General features: G+C 43.5%; 1 protein-coding gene across 3 annotated transcripts in view; it reads left to right on the top strand.

Moving 5' to 3' along the window:
- The window catches only part of ncor1 (nuclear receptor corepressor 1), a 334377-nt gene that overhangs the window by 152856 nt on the left and 162515 nt on the right, over nucleotides 1–19006 (top strand). For all 3 annotated transcript variants that reach the window (XM_068008588.1, XM_067967875.1, XM_067967876.1), the window contains 2 exons: nucleotides 10634–10764; nucleotides 16942–17129. In XM_068008588.1, the coding sequence (XP_067864689.1) occupies nucleotides 10634–10764; nucleotides 16942–17129 (319 nt within the window). The remainder of the gene's footprint in view (nucleotides 1–10633; nucleotides 10765–16941; nucleotides 17130–19006) is intronic.

Raw genomic sequence — 19006 nt, 5'->3', positions numbered from 1 at the left:
CGTTGCTGGCTGGGGCTTCCTCAGGCTGCTGGCAGGCCACATTCCCCTTCTGCTAAAGGGCTGCCTGCTTCAAGTGAATTACTGCATTAAGTTCCAGCTTAAGCCGTTTTTAACTAGAGTGGATATTGTCTTAGGAAGATAGTACGAGCGGATTGGGAGAGGGGAAGTGAGCAGAGTAAAAGAGCTTCTCAAAACACAGAAAACCAAGGTCAGGCTGCAGCTGTGAGCCGCACGTTGTATGTGGGGTGGACTTTAATATCCCAGAGTTCTGTGTTTTGACCCTCATGATGCCTTGAACTGAAGCCTGTTGCCGTCATGTGCCAGCTTTGGTATTTTTGTTGCAGGCTGTGTAGATTCAGCAATTGGTTAACAACTGAAAGCAGAACGGAAATGCCTCATGGGAAAGGGAGAAGTTTGCACAGTTGCAAGTTTTGTGTAGTTAGACAGACAGTCTGTTAGTGACCTGTGCTGGCTGGCCAGGCAACTGCATTCGGGGAGGAGTCATCTGAAACTGTAAAAACCCAAACTGTGTTCACATCCATACATTCCTGTTAACCTTTTCAGGACCGTATGTCTCCCACCACTTTCAAATGCTGCTTCCTTTATTCGCTTTGTAAATCTACAGGAAGAAACTGTAGTATGGGCTACTTAATATCCGGTCAGATTAGAGAGTGGAGCTTTTAGCATGTTGGAATGTTTGAACTTTTACACTGAGCTGTACACTCTTATCCTTAGAGAGTTGATCATGGCTGCAAAGGGAATTATTTACTCTGGGGGCTGGGTTGCGATCCAGTCCCACATTGGCTTCATCACATTCAGGCTGAAGGTGCAATTCAGGTAATGTTGGAGAGAGATTTGAGGCTGCCTCATGTTTAAAGTGTAATTCGAACCTGTTGTAGGGTATGTGGGTGAGCGTGTCCTGGACCCTGAATTCTGCTACATAAACATCCATTGAGTAACAGTAAATCGCCAGGTGTACTTGCAACTCCTTTCCCCTGTATTCAGACTGCCCAGCCCTTCACAGCCCCGTATATTGATGTCAAAAAAAGAAACAAACATGTACTATGCTGAAAATTGTGCCTGTCAAGTTTGAATGTTATAAAAGGGGATGTTCTGAGGAAAGCATCCTGTTTAGAATTGAGCTGTTTAAAATATTGGGTGACCATTGCTGGGCTGTAATAGAACATCAGCTTTTCTCTACTGAAAACAAACTTAAACTGAAGGCAGAGAGTAGGTGGAGCATGGTTATCACTCTGCTGCTTCAAGATTGGTCAGTGCTTCATTGGACAAGCCTGAGGTCTGCAGACTGATCAGTATCTTATACACACTTCCTGATCAGCTGCTTCCCAGTCACAGTCCCAGGCTGCCTGTGTTTTACACCCAGCCACCATTTTCAGTTTCTCCTGTTGGTGTAATACTTCCTGGCAGCGAAGTGCCCCACCTCGGACATCTGTCCGGTCACAGAGCACCCTGTAAGATGCTGCAGGTGGAGTCTGCACTGAACCTAGAGACAAGATGAAGGCAGTGATGGGCACCTCACCAAAACTCACTTCCTGATTAGCAGTGTGTACACTTACCAAACATAAAGCAAATGTCCTCCTGTCACTGCCTCAATAATTTTCAGAGACTGCAGGTGGCGTTTAGGATTATTTTTATTGTTTTGAGAGATTCTTTGTCATTGAAATTTAGAGGTAAATATGCAGATATGGAATGTTTTACCACAGGTGGGTATAGAAACCACTGTTTGAGAGAATTGGATAAATTGAAGGATAAAAGTATTGGAGTAAAGGGAAAGAGCAATGTGATGGAGGTAGAGTAGATACTGTACCCCCACAGCCACCTCCCCTGTGTGGAAATATCTCTTGCTGGGAGGCAGTCGCTTGTGAAAATATACAAAACTCAGACACCCTCCATAATCTGAATAAAGAACGAAAGAAAAGAACTTGGATTTATGTAGCACATTTCCAGTTTCTGTGCATCAGAACATCAAAAAACTAGAAAAGTCCAGTAATCACACTATAATAAACGGGTGAATGTAGCCCTAGTTTTCCCAGGAGAGTGATATGTGCAGAGTACACACACAGGCCAACTGGAGCTCGGTAGCCCTTACTATGTAGGACACATCTGGAGCTGCTTGTTAAGTACTTTTTGGGGCTGTTTGTACAATTACACACCCAAGTACCCAACTTTATACTCATTGTTCTGTGTGCTCCCCCACTGTGAACTGCAGATGTTATTTGGAAAGTTGCTGCTTTAAAATAATAGGATTGCTTATGTTTGCTTGGAGCAGGTCCTGCTGCTTAGATTCTAGCAAATTAAAGGAGTCTGTTGGGGGTGGGGAGGGAGGGGGAGGATTTTATGTTCAAGATACCTCCACCGTCCTTCTCCCCCCCCCCCCCCCTCCCCAAGCACATGGTGAAAACATAAACAGACATAGCTAATGTAGCATTGTGCACTAAACATCGTTGTTTTATAGTGTTATTTTTCCCCTATGGAGACTGGTATTTTGTGTTTACACTGCCCTCCGGGGTCACACTGTTGATACACACACACGTGCTCCATTGAATTTAATATGAACCGACACATCAAGGGAGCTTTGGTCTGCGTGGCCCTGAGAAGCTCCGGATGCCCTCCTGGCAATGGGTTTAATTGCTCTGGATTGATACAGCATTAGGGTAACAGCATGAGCAATATTTTTTTACGCAGTGAGTTATGATCTGGAATGCACTGCCCGAAAGGGTGGTGGAAGCAGATCGGGGAATGGGACTAATTGGATAGCTCTCTGAGAGCCGGCACAGGTACGATGGGCTGAATGGCCTGCTCTAGTGCTGTACCATACTATATTGTGTAGGGTAATGCCAATATTTTTTTGAGAGAAATGAGGGGATTTGCAAGAACTGGAAGTATTCTTTTGCAAATTCAAGGTGACTTGAACTAGGAGGCAAGGTAAGTGCTTGCCGAGGAATCCAAGGGAGGTGCAGCAAAATTAAATGCTTACGGCTGTAAGAAAAGCTAGAAATATTGGAAATACACACCAGGCCCTCAGCATCAGAAAAGGAGAAATACAGGTTAACTTTTCAACTACTATTCTTCATCAGACCTGTGTTTTGATGAACGGTTGTATCCGAAATGTTAACCTGTCTTTTCAGTGCTGGTAAACCTGTTGTGTATTTCCAGCATTTTCCTTTTTTGCCTGCTTTCATAACCTCTAAGTACGTACTACAGAATCTTACACCAGTCTGACTTATATAATCTGCTTCAAATCAGGTGTATAACTTGGACAATGAATGATATGACACATAAACCAGGTACATACTCAGGTGGCATTGGCTACACCAAAAATCCAGAAACTTAGGAACAGGAGGCGATCATTCAGGCCAGTTCCACCATTCAGTTAGATCATGGCTGATCTGCATCTTAACTCCATTTACCTGCCTTGGTTCCGTAACCCTTAACGCCCTTACCCGTCAAAAATCTATCAATTTCAGTTTTAACATTTTCAATTGACCCCCAACCTCAACAGCTTTTTGGGGGAGAGAGTTCCAGATTTCCACTGTCCTTTGTGTGAAGAAGTGCTTCCTGACATCACCCCTGAGTGACCTAGCTCTAATTTTAAGGTTGTGCCCCCTTGTTCTGGATTCTCCCTTCAGAGGAAATAGTTTATCTCTCTCTCTACCCTATCAAATCCTTTAATCATCGTAAACATCTCAAGTTGATCACCCCTTAATCTTCTATACTTGAGGGAATACAAGCCTGGTCTGCGCAACCTGTCCTCATAATTTAACCCTTTTAGCCCCGGTATCATTCTGGTGAATCTGCGCGCTCCCTCCTTTATTCGTATAGTGTGTGGCTTTAACCTGTCAGACTGCCTCTACTTATCTGTTGATGCTTTATTTGGAACAATTTGTTTAAAAAGCAACAAACTAAATAGGGTGTTTCTGATCTAATTCTATTTATCCAACACCGCTGCTGCTTTTGTTCAGTTTGATTGGTCGTCATTGTTGTTCAATTGAGATAAATGAGAATGTGGAACTGAACAATGAGGCTTCATAAATCAGCTGTGTTGGGCGGTCTGAGGTTATTTACAGTCAGTCCTCGATTCACAAGGTTCCGGCTCCTCTGACAATAATGGAGCTTTTACAGCATCAAGGAAAGTATTCCCCTTTTCAACAAAAATCTCTTGAGCTTACATTGTATGTATTTTATTTACTTTAATTACCACCAAATTCCTCCACTGTTCTGAAGGCACTGACTTTTCCTGACGTACTGCTTCGAGCATCACTTGCCCTGCATTACCTTGTGCAGGTGGCCATTCTACATGTGTAAGTGCAGACAAGAAGTAGCAGCAGGCTGCTTGACACTGGGGGCATCACAACTAAGCTGATGTCATCAGCACCGAAAGTCCACTTACGTATCCTTTCGAACCAGAGTCATTGGATTGTGATCAGTGGTAGAAAGAAGGGGAGGTTGATGTCTAATTTGCAATGAATAGAAATCCATGCAACAGCGTGACCCCATTTCAGAACTTTCAACTTTTGAACATTAAAAGAAATCAACTAGTCAGAGTTTTGCGAATTGTTGCTGTTTCCATTGGTCAGGAGGGGTCAATATTTTGAGATGTTGTCGTCTCAAGACAAGGAGTGGGGGTTGTAATGCTTGAAGAACTCAATATTTGATGCCTTCACAGTATTATCTAGTAAACAATATGAGACTCCAGCATTGATATCCCTCCCCTTTATTGAATTTAGATTAACAATAGTTGCTCCCTTGTGCTGTGTACATTTCACCCGTTATATGATGTGTGCCTTCCCCTCGCTTACTCGAAGCACATAGTGTTTGTATTGACTCAAGCTGTGGTTTATCCAAATGGGTAGATATTACTTGTAAGGAATTTAAATTACAACCTCAATACTGTAGTGGGGTCACTACTGCTCAGTAGTAAAGTTGTCCGTGACTATCTGCCTTCCTCGTGAACTGTGATAAATTATTTATGCTGAGAACCAGTGCTGTATTCCAACTCAGTGCTCAAACGTATTGGTACTTGTGTCTGTTTATAAATTGTGGCAGATTCTTAAATTGTGACCTGATCTAAGATCTCCACTGCATAGCCTTACTACATTTAAATGAAAAATTCACAAGTGCATGAACTCCATACGTGTGTTTATCATTCTACGTGTATGTTGACGAAGTTTCCACTACAAGGTTATTAGATTAGGAGGGAGGTTGAGGAGAGTAACCGCAGTGATAAAGGACACGGCACAAGGGCAGGCTGCAAATCTCCAATCTTTCTCAATTCTTCAAGCTGATTTCTTTTAAGCTAATCGCCTGAGGCAGAAGTTTGTACATAGATGGGAAAATGCTTTAGTTGCCTACCACTAGTGAAACCCCTACTCATTGCCTCTTTGGATTAGACTCCTTACCACACCAGTGACACCAGGGCTACATCAATGCAAAGAAGTGGGTTTAAATTTTAGCCCATTCTTACATTGAGAACTCTGGTGATGGCTAGAGTGTGAGGGCAACTTGGGATCATTTCTCACACTCACACTTGTAAATTGTTCTTCTAGTAACCGTCCTGACTCGTGAATGTGAGGTTATCAAATAGTGTTTTTATTTGAGGAGGTCTTTGTTCTGTTCAAAGTGTGTTGGCTTGGCATCATGGTTCTCTAATTTTTCAATTCTCTTTGCTGTCTGACTAATTAAAGGTTTTAAAGATTTTTCCATCTAAGTGGCAACGGCATTAAGGCTAGAGGACTGAGGAGACGGCAAGGTGTGAGCATAGTCACGTCTTAAACGCTGACTTAACTTCCTGCTACCACGTACTGATTGAGCTCCTTTCATTGGTCATATGGGCTTGTTCCACTCCAATTGTTCTTGACAGGATGGCGTGCTGCCAGAGATATTTATAGAACATTTTCACTTGTCAATGAGTTCAGATCAATAAAAGTAGAGATTACCTGGATTGTTGCCTATGCAGTATCTGCAAAGCTCTTACATTTTGTTCTGTTCACTATCTGCATATGTTACATTTGCAGGTTTTCTCTAAGTTGTATGGCGAATGTTACTGCCATATCATCTGAGATCAAGTTCTCTGAGGGGCAAAGCACTAGCAAAGCGAATTTGTGGAATGATCAAGAGGATCCACTCTATAGACGAATATAATCTTGGAATCTAATTCAGTCTGATGTTTTCTGGGGCATATAGTCCAGTTCCTCCTGGACTTGCTGTGTGGTATCAGATAGCCCTCTCAACACAAGCTACTTGGCCACAGACTCTGCGCATTCAAGTTGGAACAAATCATTATTTTCTTACCTCTGAAAGGGGCATAGTGGTCTGGGACCTCAAATACTGTGGTCTGGGACCTCAAATACTGTGGTCTGGGACCTCAAATACTGTGGTCTGGGACCTCAAATACTGTGGTCTGGGACCTCAAATACTGTGGTCTGGGACCTCAAATACTGTGGTCTGGGACCTCAAATACTGTGGTCTGGGACCTCAAATACTGTGGTCTGGGACCTCAAATACTGTGACTAATGGGCTACCAATGCACTACGTTCTAATAAGTGATTCAAGTTGACCACTGTTTATGTGAAACCCAGTAAATGCCCTGTTCTACAGCAACATTTGGACTTCTGTCAATTCTGACCTACTAGTCGTTGATGTTTCTGCCTGTAAATGATCCATAATAGGGGTTTAACTAACTTCATTGGTTTCTTAGTGATGAGGTGTCAGCCTTGTTTCAGTTGGTAGCACTCTCACCTCTGAGTCAAAAGGTTGTGGATTTCAGTCCCACTCCAGAAACTTGAGCACATCATCTAGGCTGACACTTCAGTGCAATACTGAGGGAGTGCTGCACTGTTGGAGGTGTCGCCTTTCGGATGAGATGTTAAACAGAAGCCTCATCTTCCCTCCCAGGTGGATGTAAAAGATCCCATGGCACTATTTGAAAAAGAGCAGACGAATTCTCCCTGGTGTCCTGGCCAACATTTATCCCTCAACCAACATCACTTAAAAACAAATTATTTATCACATTCAAAACCAAAATACTGCGGATGCTGGAAATCAGAAATAAAAACACAATGCCAGAGAAGCTCAGCAAGTCTTTTTTCTCCACAGGTGCTGCCTGACCTGCTGAGCTTCTCTGGCATTTTCTTATTGATCTCATTGCTGTTTGTGGGATCTTGCTGAGCGCAAATTGATTGCCATGTTTTCCTATATTACAACAGTGTTTACACTTCAAAATGTACTTAATTGGCTGTTGAAGTGCTTTGGGCTGTCCTGAGGTTGTGAAAGGTGCAATACAAATTCAGTTTCTTCTATATTGTTGTTGAGTGTTTACCAACAAATACGTCATTGTTTGTTATCTATGTGGCCTTTCATTTCTCTAGACATCTATTTGTTGCATCATTCAAAGCCTTTCAAATTTAAAAGTTTCAAGAATTCTTTAAATGCTATGAAGTAGAAATATCAAAATGTGCTGAAAAGAACAGGAATTGGAAGAGAATGTTTCTAAATTTCAAATCCCACTTGATCAAAAAAGTGTATAAGGAAAAACCCAGCAACTATAGGCCAGTCAGTTTAACCTCGGTGGTGGGGAAACTTTTAGAAATGATAATCCGGGACAGAATTAGAAGCCACTTGGATAAATGTGGATTGATTAAGGAAAGCCAACACAGATTTGTTAAAGGCAAATCGTGTTTAACTAACTTGATTGAGTTTTTTGTTGAGGTAACAGAGAGGGGTAGATGAGGGCAATGTAGTTGATGTGGTGTATATGGACTTCCAAAAGGCGTTTGATAAGGTACCGTATAATAGGCATGTCATCAAGATCTAAGCCCATGGAATAAAGGGGGTAGTAGCAACATTGATACAGAATTGGCTAAGGCACAGGAAACAGAGTAGTGGTGGACAGTTGTTTTTCGGACTGAAGGGAGGTGTACAGTGGTGTTCCCCAGGGGTCGGTACTAGGACCACTGCTTTTCTTGATATATATTAATGACTTGGACTTGGGTGTACAGGACACAATTTCAAATTTGCAGATGACACAAAACTTGGTAATGTAGTGAACAGTGAGGAGCTTAGTGATAGGCTTCAAGAGGATATAGACAGGCTGGTGGCATGGGCAGACACGTGGCAGATGAAATTTAATGCAGAAAAGTGTGAAGTGATACATTTTGGTAGAAAGAACGAGGAAAGGCAATATAAACTGAAGGGCACAGTTCTAAAATCGGTGCAGGAACAGAGAGATCTGGGTGTATATGTACACAAAGCATTGAAGGTGGCAGGGCAGGTTGAGAAAGTGGTTAAAACAGCATATGGGATCCTGGGCTTTATAAATAGAGGCATAGAGTACAAAAGCAAGGAAGTCACGATGAACCTTTATAAAACACTGGGTCGGCCACAACTGGAGTATTGTGTCCAGTCCTGGCCACCGAACTTTAGGAAAGAAGTGAAGGCCTTAGAGAGAGTGCAGAAAAGATTTACGAGAATGATTCCAGGGATGAGGAACTTTAGTTAAGTGAATAAACTGGAGAAGCTGGGGTTGTTCTCCTTGGAACAGAGAAGGTTGCAAGGAGATTTGATCGAGGTATTCAAAATCATGAAGGGTCTAGACAGAGTAGATAGAGAGAAACTGTTCCCATCGGCGGAAGGGCCAAGAACCCGAGTACATAGATTTAAGGTGATTGGTTCTTTTGCCAAAGGTGATATGAAGAAAAACTTTTTTACACAGCGAGTGGTTAGGAACTGCCAGATGGGGTGGTGGAAGCAGATTCAATCATGGCTTTCAAAAGGGAACTAGATAAGTACTTGTAGGGAACAAATGTGCAGGGCTATGGGGAAAGGGCGGGTGAGTGGGACTAGCTGGATTGCTCTTGCATAGAGCCAGCAGGGACTCGATGGGCAGAATGGCCTCCTTCTGTGCCATAACCTTTCTATGATTCTATTTGTCCCACAGAGGAATAGTGTGTGGCTGACTTAGTGCATTATTGATTAATAATGTATGGGTCATGGTATCAACACATGCCTTTCTGTCTTTGTAACACACCAGGGAGTTATGTAATAATCAGTGCTACTGCTCAATGATGTTTGCTGGCAAAATGTGGCCTCATGGCTGCTGTTTCCCATGCCATAAATTCCAGGTTTCAGCCAGACAACCTGTGAAAGTGCTTCACAGAAGAAGAATGGAATATTGAAAATCTGAGATGATGAAATAATATCAGAAAATTTATGGTTTAGTTTCCATTTTCTCTCTTTCTCTGTCTTTGTCTCTTCAAAATTTGGATGTGTTTCCCTTCTGCATTCAGAGCACTTCCGTTTTGTGCGTTAGTCATGACCTGCAGGCTATGTGATAGTTCATACAAATATGTAAGAACATAAGAAATAGGTGTAGGAGTAGGCCATATGCCCCCTCGAGCCTGCTCCGCCATTCAGCCAGATCATGGCTGATCGTTGACCTCAACTCTACTTTCCTGCCCGATCCCCATAGCACTTGAGTCCAAAAAACTATCTATCTCAGCCTTGTATACATTTAATGACTCAACATCCACAGCCCTCTGGGGTAGAGAATTCCAAAGTTTCACAACACTCTGCGTGAAGAAATTCCTCCTCATCTCAGTCTTAAATGGCCGACCCCGTATCCTGAGGCTATGCCCCCTAGTTCTAGACACTCTAGCCAGGGGAAACTATTTCTCAGCATCTACCCTGTCAAGCCCCCCCATGATCTTCTGTTTCATTGAGATCACCTCTCATTCTTCTAAACTCCAGAGAGTATAGGCCCATTCTACTCAATCTCTCTGGTATGAGACAAGATCAAGGCTTGAAATGGGCTAGTTAACATTAGGAGAATGTTAGGGAAGCGTATTTGAATATTTTTGTGTTACAGATGAATATGTGCTTTTATGTAGCACCATGGCTCATCGAAATGTCTCAACACTTCACACATTGAGATACAATTGGCAGGTGGTGGTTGAGCATCTGCAGAGTGGCCTCCATTAAAACCATAGGTTTTCAAATGGGATCCGTGCATCCCAAGGGGTGCCGAGGTCTCTTAATGTCTGATCATTTGTTCCTCACCAATACATTGTTTTCATTACTGTACAAATAAACATTTTCTGTCACGAGTACTGTTTTCCCATCGGTAGTTGATGCTGTCATTCGGAAGTTAAGGCAAGGGGCCCTCAGATTGTGTCAATATTTGCCGGAGGTCAATGGGGGATGTCAGTACTTGCAGTAGATTCCTACACAGGAAAAATTGAAAACCACAAATCAAACCCTGTTTCATACTTTATTGGTACAGAACTTTCCAGTGTTGGGATATTTTACTGATTGATATTTCTGTGACCTTTTACTAGGAGAGTGTGGGGCTCACATACGCCTAAGAACTTCGAAAACCTGCAAATAAAGTTTAATGAGACAAGTGACTGAGTGCACATCTGTATGGCAATACTGGAAACCAACAGCTGTTAGAGTTTCAATAAATAATTTGTTTTCAGTTAGCAGAAAGAAACTCTGCTTTTGAGCATATTTACATGCTTAATGCTCGCAGGCCTCCTGCTTTTGAGAATATTTACAAGCTTAGCACTCACAGGTTCTGTGCTTGCTATTAAACACAGACTGGTGCTTTGTTTTGTAGCAACAACTTTCTCGCCCTTCACAAGAAGAAAAAGAAGCTGAAAAAGAAGAGGAGAAAATTGAAAAAGTAGAGAAAGAAGAAAAGGACGAGAAGAAGGAAGAAGAGAAAGATGATAAGGAGGAGCCCCAAAGGTAAGAAAACTAAGTGGAGCCTCTCTATGGGAGCTCAGTTATTCTCGGGGGTGTGCACACATTGGGGAGACCACTCTATACTGGAATTCTATTCACATTCTGCATGAACAGAATAAATCTAGATAACAAGTGGCCAGTAAACCCATTACCAAGCAGTGTATGACAGGAATATGGCCTTTAGCTTATTGTCATCACTTGGAAAAGTTGGCACCTATTCTATTTGTGCTATGGCCACATCATGAATCAACATGTAAAGGGTTTTCTCAATCCTTATCTGCAAGACATAAAGTAATCTACACTCTTTCATTTATTATTGTTTTGATCGAGGCTTAAGATGATGCAATTCAATTTAGTGTGAAGTGTGGGAGAATATATTTTGGGAGGAAAAGCAAGGAATGTGAGTAGAAAATTAATGGAAAGGTGCTGAAGGCTGGGGATGAACAGAGACACCTACGGGTTCAAGTACATAACTCTCAAAGACCAACAGCATTTTGGATTATAGGAATGGGGCACAGAGCACAAGAGTAACAAAAAAAATTGTACAAGGCAATGGCTGGGCCAGAATTGGAGTGCTGTGTGCAATCTTGGGAACCCCACTATAAGAAGGGCATTAAATCCATAGATGCATTCAGTGTCGATTCACTAGGATGATGCCAGGGATGGGAAACTAAGGCTAAGAGGATAGTTAATAGAAATTTTTAAAATTATGAAGAGTTTTGACTAGATAGTGATTAGAGAAAGGCAATTTCCCCTTGTTGGGGAGTTAGTTACAAGGGGTAATCATCACTGAGTGAGGGAAAAGGTTAGAAGACATTTCTTTACACAGAATTATTGGAACTTGGGATGCTTTGCCACAGAGTATGGCTGAGGCAGAGACCATTCCATCTTTTAATGGAAAATTGGATAAATATTTGAAACAGAAAGATAAGGATGGGTTAAGGGCTATGAGGAAAGAAAAGGGTGGTGAGATTATTTTTGGATTGCGCTAGCAAAAGTCTGGTGGCCCCGATGTTACCAGGGAGGCGGGCTAGCAGTGGGGGGGTCGACTGGGCGCGTGGGTAACCCGCCCAGCAAAATTGGTGGGTTCCCATCGCGATCGCGAGTAAATTGAAGCCACTTATCTTGGCTTCCTGGTTTCCCGTTGGAAACCTGCACAGTGGGCGGACTGCGCACCCACATCACAGGCTGTCTGCTGGAGGAGCCCTATTTAAAGGGGCAGTCCTCCAAAGCTGCTCTTGCAGCAAACAGCCAAAATTACAGCATGGAGCAGCCCAGGGGAAAGGCTGCTCCCAGGTTTAATGATGCCTCACTCCAGGTCTTACTGGATGGGGTGAGGAGGAGGAGAGGGAGATGTTCCACCCGGCAGACGGGAGGAAGTAGCCTGCCTCTGCCATCAAGAAGGCCTGGCTCAAGGTGGCAGAGGAGGTCAGCAGCACCAGCAACATACCCCGCACATGGATACAGTGCAGGAAGTGCTTCAAGGACCTAACTAGGTCAGCCAAAGTGAGTACACTTACTCATTCTCCTACACTCCGTCTTCCACATCACCGCCCCCACCCCACAACTCCTTCTGCACTGCCAACACTACTCTATCACAACACTCCTCACACCCACTCAAACCTCATCCTCAACTTACCTGCACTTACTCACCTCCCCAGTTCTCATCCCACCACTACCACTCGACCCAATCCTCATACAATCTCATGGCTCTGTCTCATACTCACCCTCTGATGCATCTCTTTCACGGTCACCCGCACCCAACCTGCCACTACCTCTGCTGCAGCCACAGGGGATGCATCACGTATGAGTAGTAGGAAGCCTAAGGCAAAGGTTTCATGAGCACAAGGGCGATGCACAAGGGAGTTTGACGGTTTGTCATGTTTTTTATTTATATTTGATTTTGGTTCAACTCACATTAAATATTATATTGTCACCACTACTGCCACGTCCTGGCCATTCTTGACTGGCTTGTGCAATAAGTCCCTTTCATGAGGTTCTCTATGAACACCCACACTTGATGCCACCCATTGGGTCACCCTACAGTGGGTGTATGTGTAGTTGCACAACTATTTTGTGCAGGTGCCTGTGGTGCAGCACTGTTGTGGAGCTCCACGTGGCGGAGGTGGACAGCGTGCCTGGCGAGGCTGGTGATGTCGCTCGTCTTCGGATGAAGTGATGAATGCAGCCATGGCGCCCCCCCATCCTGATGGTGTGAGTTTGAGGGGGTCCACAAAGTAGGTAAATGTGTTTGCACAGCAGAGTTAAGGGTATAAATTAATAATTTTTGAGTGGAAAAAGGTGTCTCAGCCAAAACTTTGTCTGAAGTGACAGAGTGCCCTGCTGCAATAAATGAGGTATTCCCCCTAACTGTCAAAAAATCCTTTGCATCTCCCACTGGCCGCTGGCTGAAACACGTCTGCTCCAACAGGGAGTGTTTCCCGCAGCACGGGCTCCGGACCCGCTCCGGGATTCCCCGATTTTACGAGCCCCCCAATGCACCCGCTCGGCCATCCTAAAATTGACCCCAATGGGTGGAATGGCCTTCTGTGCTGTAAACCTTGACTCTATGTGCTTTTGGGCTTCTAAGTTGAACCCCAAACTAAGTATATTTTCACACCTCTCCCTTCAGTCCTCTTTGTGTGTTGAAGTTTAACACATTAGGGAGCTCATCAGATCTGCACCATTGGTACGGTCTTTCTCATTCTCATTCTTTGGGTACGCCACATGTGAAGCTCGCTCTGTATTTGTCCTTTTCTTCTTTCTCTGATTTGAGGCTAGGAGCTTCCTTTTGTTAATGCGCATGTCTTTTTAGCTTTGGTTTCTTTGCCTCCTTTCATGAAGGGTAATGTGGATTTGTGTGCATTAGGGGCTGTAAGATGACTAGGCTACTGTGTGACACCAGCCTTTTAAAATAATGATGTCTGACTTGATTTTCCTCATTACGCTGCCTTTTGATGTGTGTCTATGTAGAGGCTGAACTTCTTTCAAAGAATGAGGGAAACTATAGCTGTAATGAGTAAGCTGAACACTTCATAACCAGTTGGAACAGACATAGCAAGTTCCCCACATGTGAGAGGACAGGATAGTTTGGGCTATGACTTTCTCTAGAATCATAGAATGGTTATAGCACGGGAGAAGGCCACTTGGCCCGTCAAGTCCTTGCCAGTTCTCTGCAAGAGCAATCCAGCTAGTCCTGCTCCCCTGCCCTTTCCCCACAGCCCTGCAAATTTTTTCCCTACAAGTACTTATCCAATTCCCTTTTGAAAGCCAAGATTAAATCTGCCTCCACCACCCCCTCGGGCAGTGTATTCCAGATCTCGACCACTCGCTGTGTTAAAAAAAAAAGAGTTTTTCCTCATGTCTCCTTTGGTTCTTTTGCCAATCTGTGTCCTCTGGTTCTTGACGCTTCCGCCAATGGGAACAGTTTCTCTCTATCTACTCTGTCTAGACCCTGAATATCTCTATCAAATCGTCTCTCAACCTTCTCTGCTCTAAGGAGAAAAACCCCAGCTTCTCCAGTCTGTCCACGTAACTGAAGTCCTTCGTCCCTGGGACCATTCGAGTAAATCGTTTCTGCACCCTCTCTAAGGCCTTCACATCCTTCCTAAAGTGCGGTGCCCAGAACTGGCCAGAATGCTCCAGTTGTGGCCGAACCAGTGTTTTATAAAGGTTTATCATAACTTCCTTGCTTTTATACTCTATGCCTCTATTTATAAAGCCCAGGATCCCGTATGCTTTATTAACCGCTTTCTCAGCCTGCCCTGCAATCTTCAAAGATTTGTGCACACATACCCCCAACTCTCTCTGTTCCTGCTCCCCTTTTAGAATTGTACCCTTTAGTTTAGTTTATATTGCCATTCCTCGTTCCTCCTACCAAAATGTATCACTTTGCACTTCTCTGCGTTAAATTTCACCTGCCTTGTGTCCACCCATTCCACCAGCCTGTCTATGTCCTCTTTAAGTCTATCACCATCCTCCTCACTGTTAACTACACTTTCAAGTTTTGAGTCATCGGCAAATTTTGAAATTGTGCCCTGTATACCCAAGTCCAAGTCATTAATATATATCCAGAAAAGCAGTGGTCCTAGTACCGACCCCTGGGAAACATCACTGTACACCTCCCTCCAGTCTGAAAAACAACCGTTCACCACTACTGTCCGTTTCCTGACACTTAGCCAATTTCGTATCCATGCTGCCACTGCCCCTTTTATTCCATGGGCTTCAACTTTGATGACTAATCTATTATGCGGCTCTTGATCAAACGCCTTTTGAAAGTCCGTATATACCACATCAACCGCATTGCCCTCATCTACCCTCTCTGTTACCTCATCAAAAAACTCTATCAAGTTAGTTAAACACAAATTGACTTTAAGCACTCTGTGCTGGCTTTCATTAATTAGTCCACACTTGTCCAAGTGACTGTTAACTTTGTCCCGGATTATCATTTCTAAAAGTTTCCCCACCCCTGAGGTTAAACTGACTGGCCTGTAGTTGCTGGGTTTATCCTAACACCCTTTTTTGAACAAGGGTGTACCATTTGCAATTCTCCAGCCCTGTGGCCCCATCCCCATATCTACAGATGTTTAGAAGATTATGGCCAGTACCTCCACAATTTCCACCCTTACTTCCCTCAGCAACCTAGGATGCATCCCATCCGGACCGGGTGAGTTATCTACTTTAAGTACAGCCAGCCTTTCTAGTACCTCCTCCATCAATTTTTAGCCCATCCAGTATCTCCACTACCTCCTCTTTTACTGAGACTCTGGCAGCATTTTCTTCCTTGGTAAAGACAGATGCAAAGTATTCATTTAGTACCTCAGCCATGCCCTCTGCCTCCATGTGTAGATCTCCTTTTTTGGTCGCTAATCGGTCCCACCCCTCCTCTTACTACCTGTTCACTGATTATATTCCTATGGAAAACGTTTGGATTGCCTTTTATGTTGGCTACCAGTCTATTCTCATACTCTGTCTTTGCCCCTCTTATTTCCTTTTTCACTTCCCCTCTGAACTTTCTATATTCAACCTGGTTCTCAATTGTATTATCAACCTGACACCTGTCATCTCTAGGGCTGTGACTTTCTGTAAGGCTACATGTTTATCTTATGATGATACATGATACCCCTCTTGTCATCAGACATGAATGTGCTTTTGCACAGAACGGATTATGCCAGTTCCACGGTGGTACAGTGAGCAGTGTCATTTCACCTGACAGCACAGCTGCAAAATGACAACCACCACTTGAGTGGCCAAGGCTGGAATTCAAACTGCCAGTACCCATGAGGGGGGCAGGCTGTAACAGCAGTATCCTTGGGAAGCGGGGGGTGCTGTAACATCTGTACCCATGGATGGGGGGGGGGCTGTAACATCTGTACCCATGGAAGGGGGGTGGCTGTAACATCTGTACCCATGGAAGGGGAGGGTGGCTGTAACATTGTATCCATGGAAGGGGGGTGGCTGTAACATCTGTACCCATGGGGGGGGTGGTGACTAACATCTGTGCCCATGGAGGGGGGCTGTAACAACAGAGTTACTTTTAAAGGGTGGAATTTTATTGATGCATTGTTTTTGTTCCCTAGATCATGTCCTAGGGGACCACACTGGGTTGCGATTGATATGGAAGTATAGCATTGGTTTGTTTACGAAGGGAATAATGTTTTAGACAACACAATTGAAATTGTGAAAGAGTGGAAGCAATGTAGAGTTTGACCTCACTTCCTGTGAAACTTCCTGTAGGTCTTGGTGACTCTCATTGTATGTTCTCTTTTTTTACTTTAATAAAAGTTTAGACAAAGCTAACTGACTCCATGTAAAGCCTGTTAAATCTGTTTTCTCTGTTATGACTGAGGGCAAATCATTGTTCCTAGTTATGCTGCTTATTTTAAAATATGGTTGTGATCAAGACACTTAAACCATCACCTTGCTGCTTCCCTGGTACCTCTCAGAGCAGGTGAGAAAATTCATGCTGCCTGATTGTGTGTGATAGTGTTAGCTGCCAATCTGATCTACCATCCTAAAGTCTGCCATGTTTTGGTGTTTTCCAGATGGGCTGTAGTTAAGATGACTTGTGCAACTGCAAAGTCCAGGTACAGCAAGAGGAAGCAGCGGGAGTGTACAAAGTTGGGGTAGAGGACAAAACGTGCTGATTAAATCCCGATTGTACTGTTTGTGTCACTTTAGGGAAATTATCAAAGAAAAAGATAAACCAGATACTGCAGGAGAGGAGCCTGAAGAAAAGGAGCAGTCTGCACCGCGAGGGCGAAAAACTGCAAACAGTCAGGGGCGGCGGAAAGGCAGGATCCTGAGATCCATGGCGAAAGAAGCCATCACTGAGGAGCCACCCAATCCCCCACCTCCACCTGAACTTGGTGAGTATCGCTGTCCACATGTAGCGCTGAAATACCCTCTATATTGTTCTGGATGTGAGCTGCAAAATTATGAACTGCAGCTTCTGGTTTTCTTTCCCACTGTTAGATCTGTGGATTTCACCATCCTTGACCTAATTAAAAGGTCTGGATCATGGACCTTGTCCTTCATTGAGAGGGTAGACTGGACAGCACCACGGGCTATCTGTGGTCCCGATAAATAATGATCTCACGGTGCTTAACTAACTCCGTTCCAGTCAGTTCAAATAGTAGGAATCTCTGTGACCTAATTGAGAAGCATTTTACTTCTCTCTGTGGACACATAGGCCATGAACCGGGGGGTATCGATTTATCTGTTGTACACTGACATAGGGCACACCACAAAAGGATTAGATATTTTCTGCAGGTCGGGATTGCGTTTAATGTGCAGGTGGGCCCTGGAGACAGTGTGTATATTGTAATTTCCTACATTACAACGGTGACTACACTTCAAAAAGTATTTCATTGGCTGTAAAGCGTTTTGGGACATCCTGAGGTTTACCGCTTATTTACCATTAGTCTTTCAGTCTGCTGAGCTAGATACTAAATCTTAGTCCAGGGGGACCCTTTCACTACTGATCATTCCACTGACATTCATCTTTTTTTTAAACTCTGATTAAATTGTAGGAAATTCAATATGAAATTGGCAAGACGTGGCTTTGTGGTTTTCGGAGAAAAACTGACTGAATCATGAAATGCAAGCTCTCAAACTGCAGTGAAAGCCCTCGATTCCTGTGTAAATAAGAAAGGGATTTGACTTGCTCAATCATAGTAAACTAGTGGCTCTGGAAATCTTGGCTTGGTAGCGTCATAGGAGTGTGGATGGGACTCCAAGATCCCATGTCAGTTTCCTCTGTCCCTGCACAGCATGAACTGGCTATTGAGAGAGAATTGGAAGAATGTTCTCGATTAAGAATATCCAAAGTAGAGCATTCTATTGAGGTTATTTCAGTTCCATTACAAATCAGTATTGGTTGAGGTTTAGGGTCTTGCTTTAGATTTTCTCTCGGGTACAGCCTGCTAGTCACTTCCATAGCCAGTATGAGCATCTTAGTTAGGGGTGTTCCCAATATTTAACTGTGTGGTCGTGTAAGCCAGGGGTGTGACAATAGTACAACTGTGTGATCTGAACTGGATATTCATGTCTTTCGCAAGCACTCTCCCATCTTTTTGAAGACTGACTGAGAAAACACTTAGGAACATAGGAACAGGAGTAGGCCATTCAGCCCCTCGTGCCTGCTCCGCCATTTGATGATAAGATCATGGCTGATCTGTGATCTAACTCCATATACCTGCCTTTGGCCCATATCCCTTAATACCTTTGGTTGCCAAAAAGCTATCTATCTCACATTTAAATTTCGCAATTGGGCTAGTATCAATTGCCATTTGGGGAAGAGAGTTCCAAATTTCTACCACCCTTTGTGTGTAGAAATGTTTTCTAATCTCGCTCCTGAAAGGTCTGGCTCTAATTTTTAGACTGTGCCCCCTACTCCTAAAATCCCCAACCAGCGGAAATAGTTTCTCTCTATCCACCCTATCTGTTCCCCTTAATATCTTATAAACTTTGATCAGATCACCCCTTAACCTTCGAAACTCCAGAGAATACAACCCCAAGACTTGATAAGACAAGGCCATACAATGTTATATTGCCATTAATGTTAAGCTGCTTTATTTCACACTGTCAACATAAAGAGCACCAGCTATGATCAAATTCACTTAATTCAATCAATACAACTTGTCTTCACATAACACGAAATGATGAACATGCTGTGCTTCCTCATTAGTGGATCATCTTGCTTGACTTAAAGAAAATAACTTCTGACTTACCCCTCTGCAGTCTC

This window comes from Heptranchias perlo, chromosome 28 (assembly GCF_035084215.1).
Source record: "Heptranchias perlo isolate sHepPer1 chromosome 28, sHepPer1.hap1, whole genome shotgun sequence".
In the NCBI taxonomy this organism is placed as follows: Eukaryota; Metazoa; Chordata; class Chondrichthyes; order Hexanchiformes; family Hexanchidae; genus Heptranchias; species Heptranchias perlo.
This window is presented reverse-complemented; position numbering and strand designations above follow the sequence as displayed.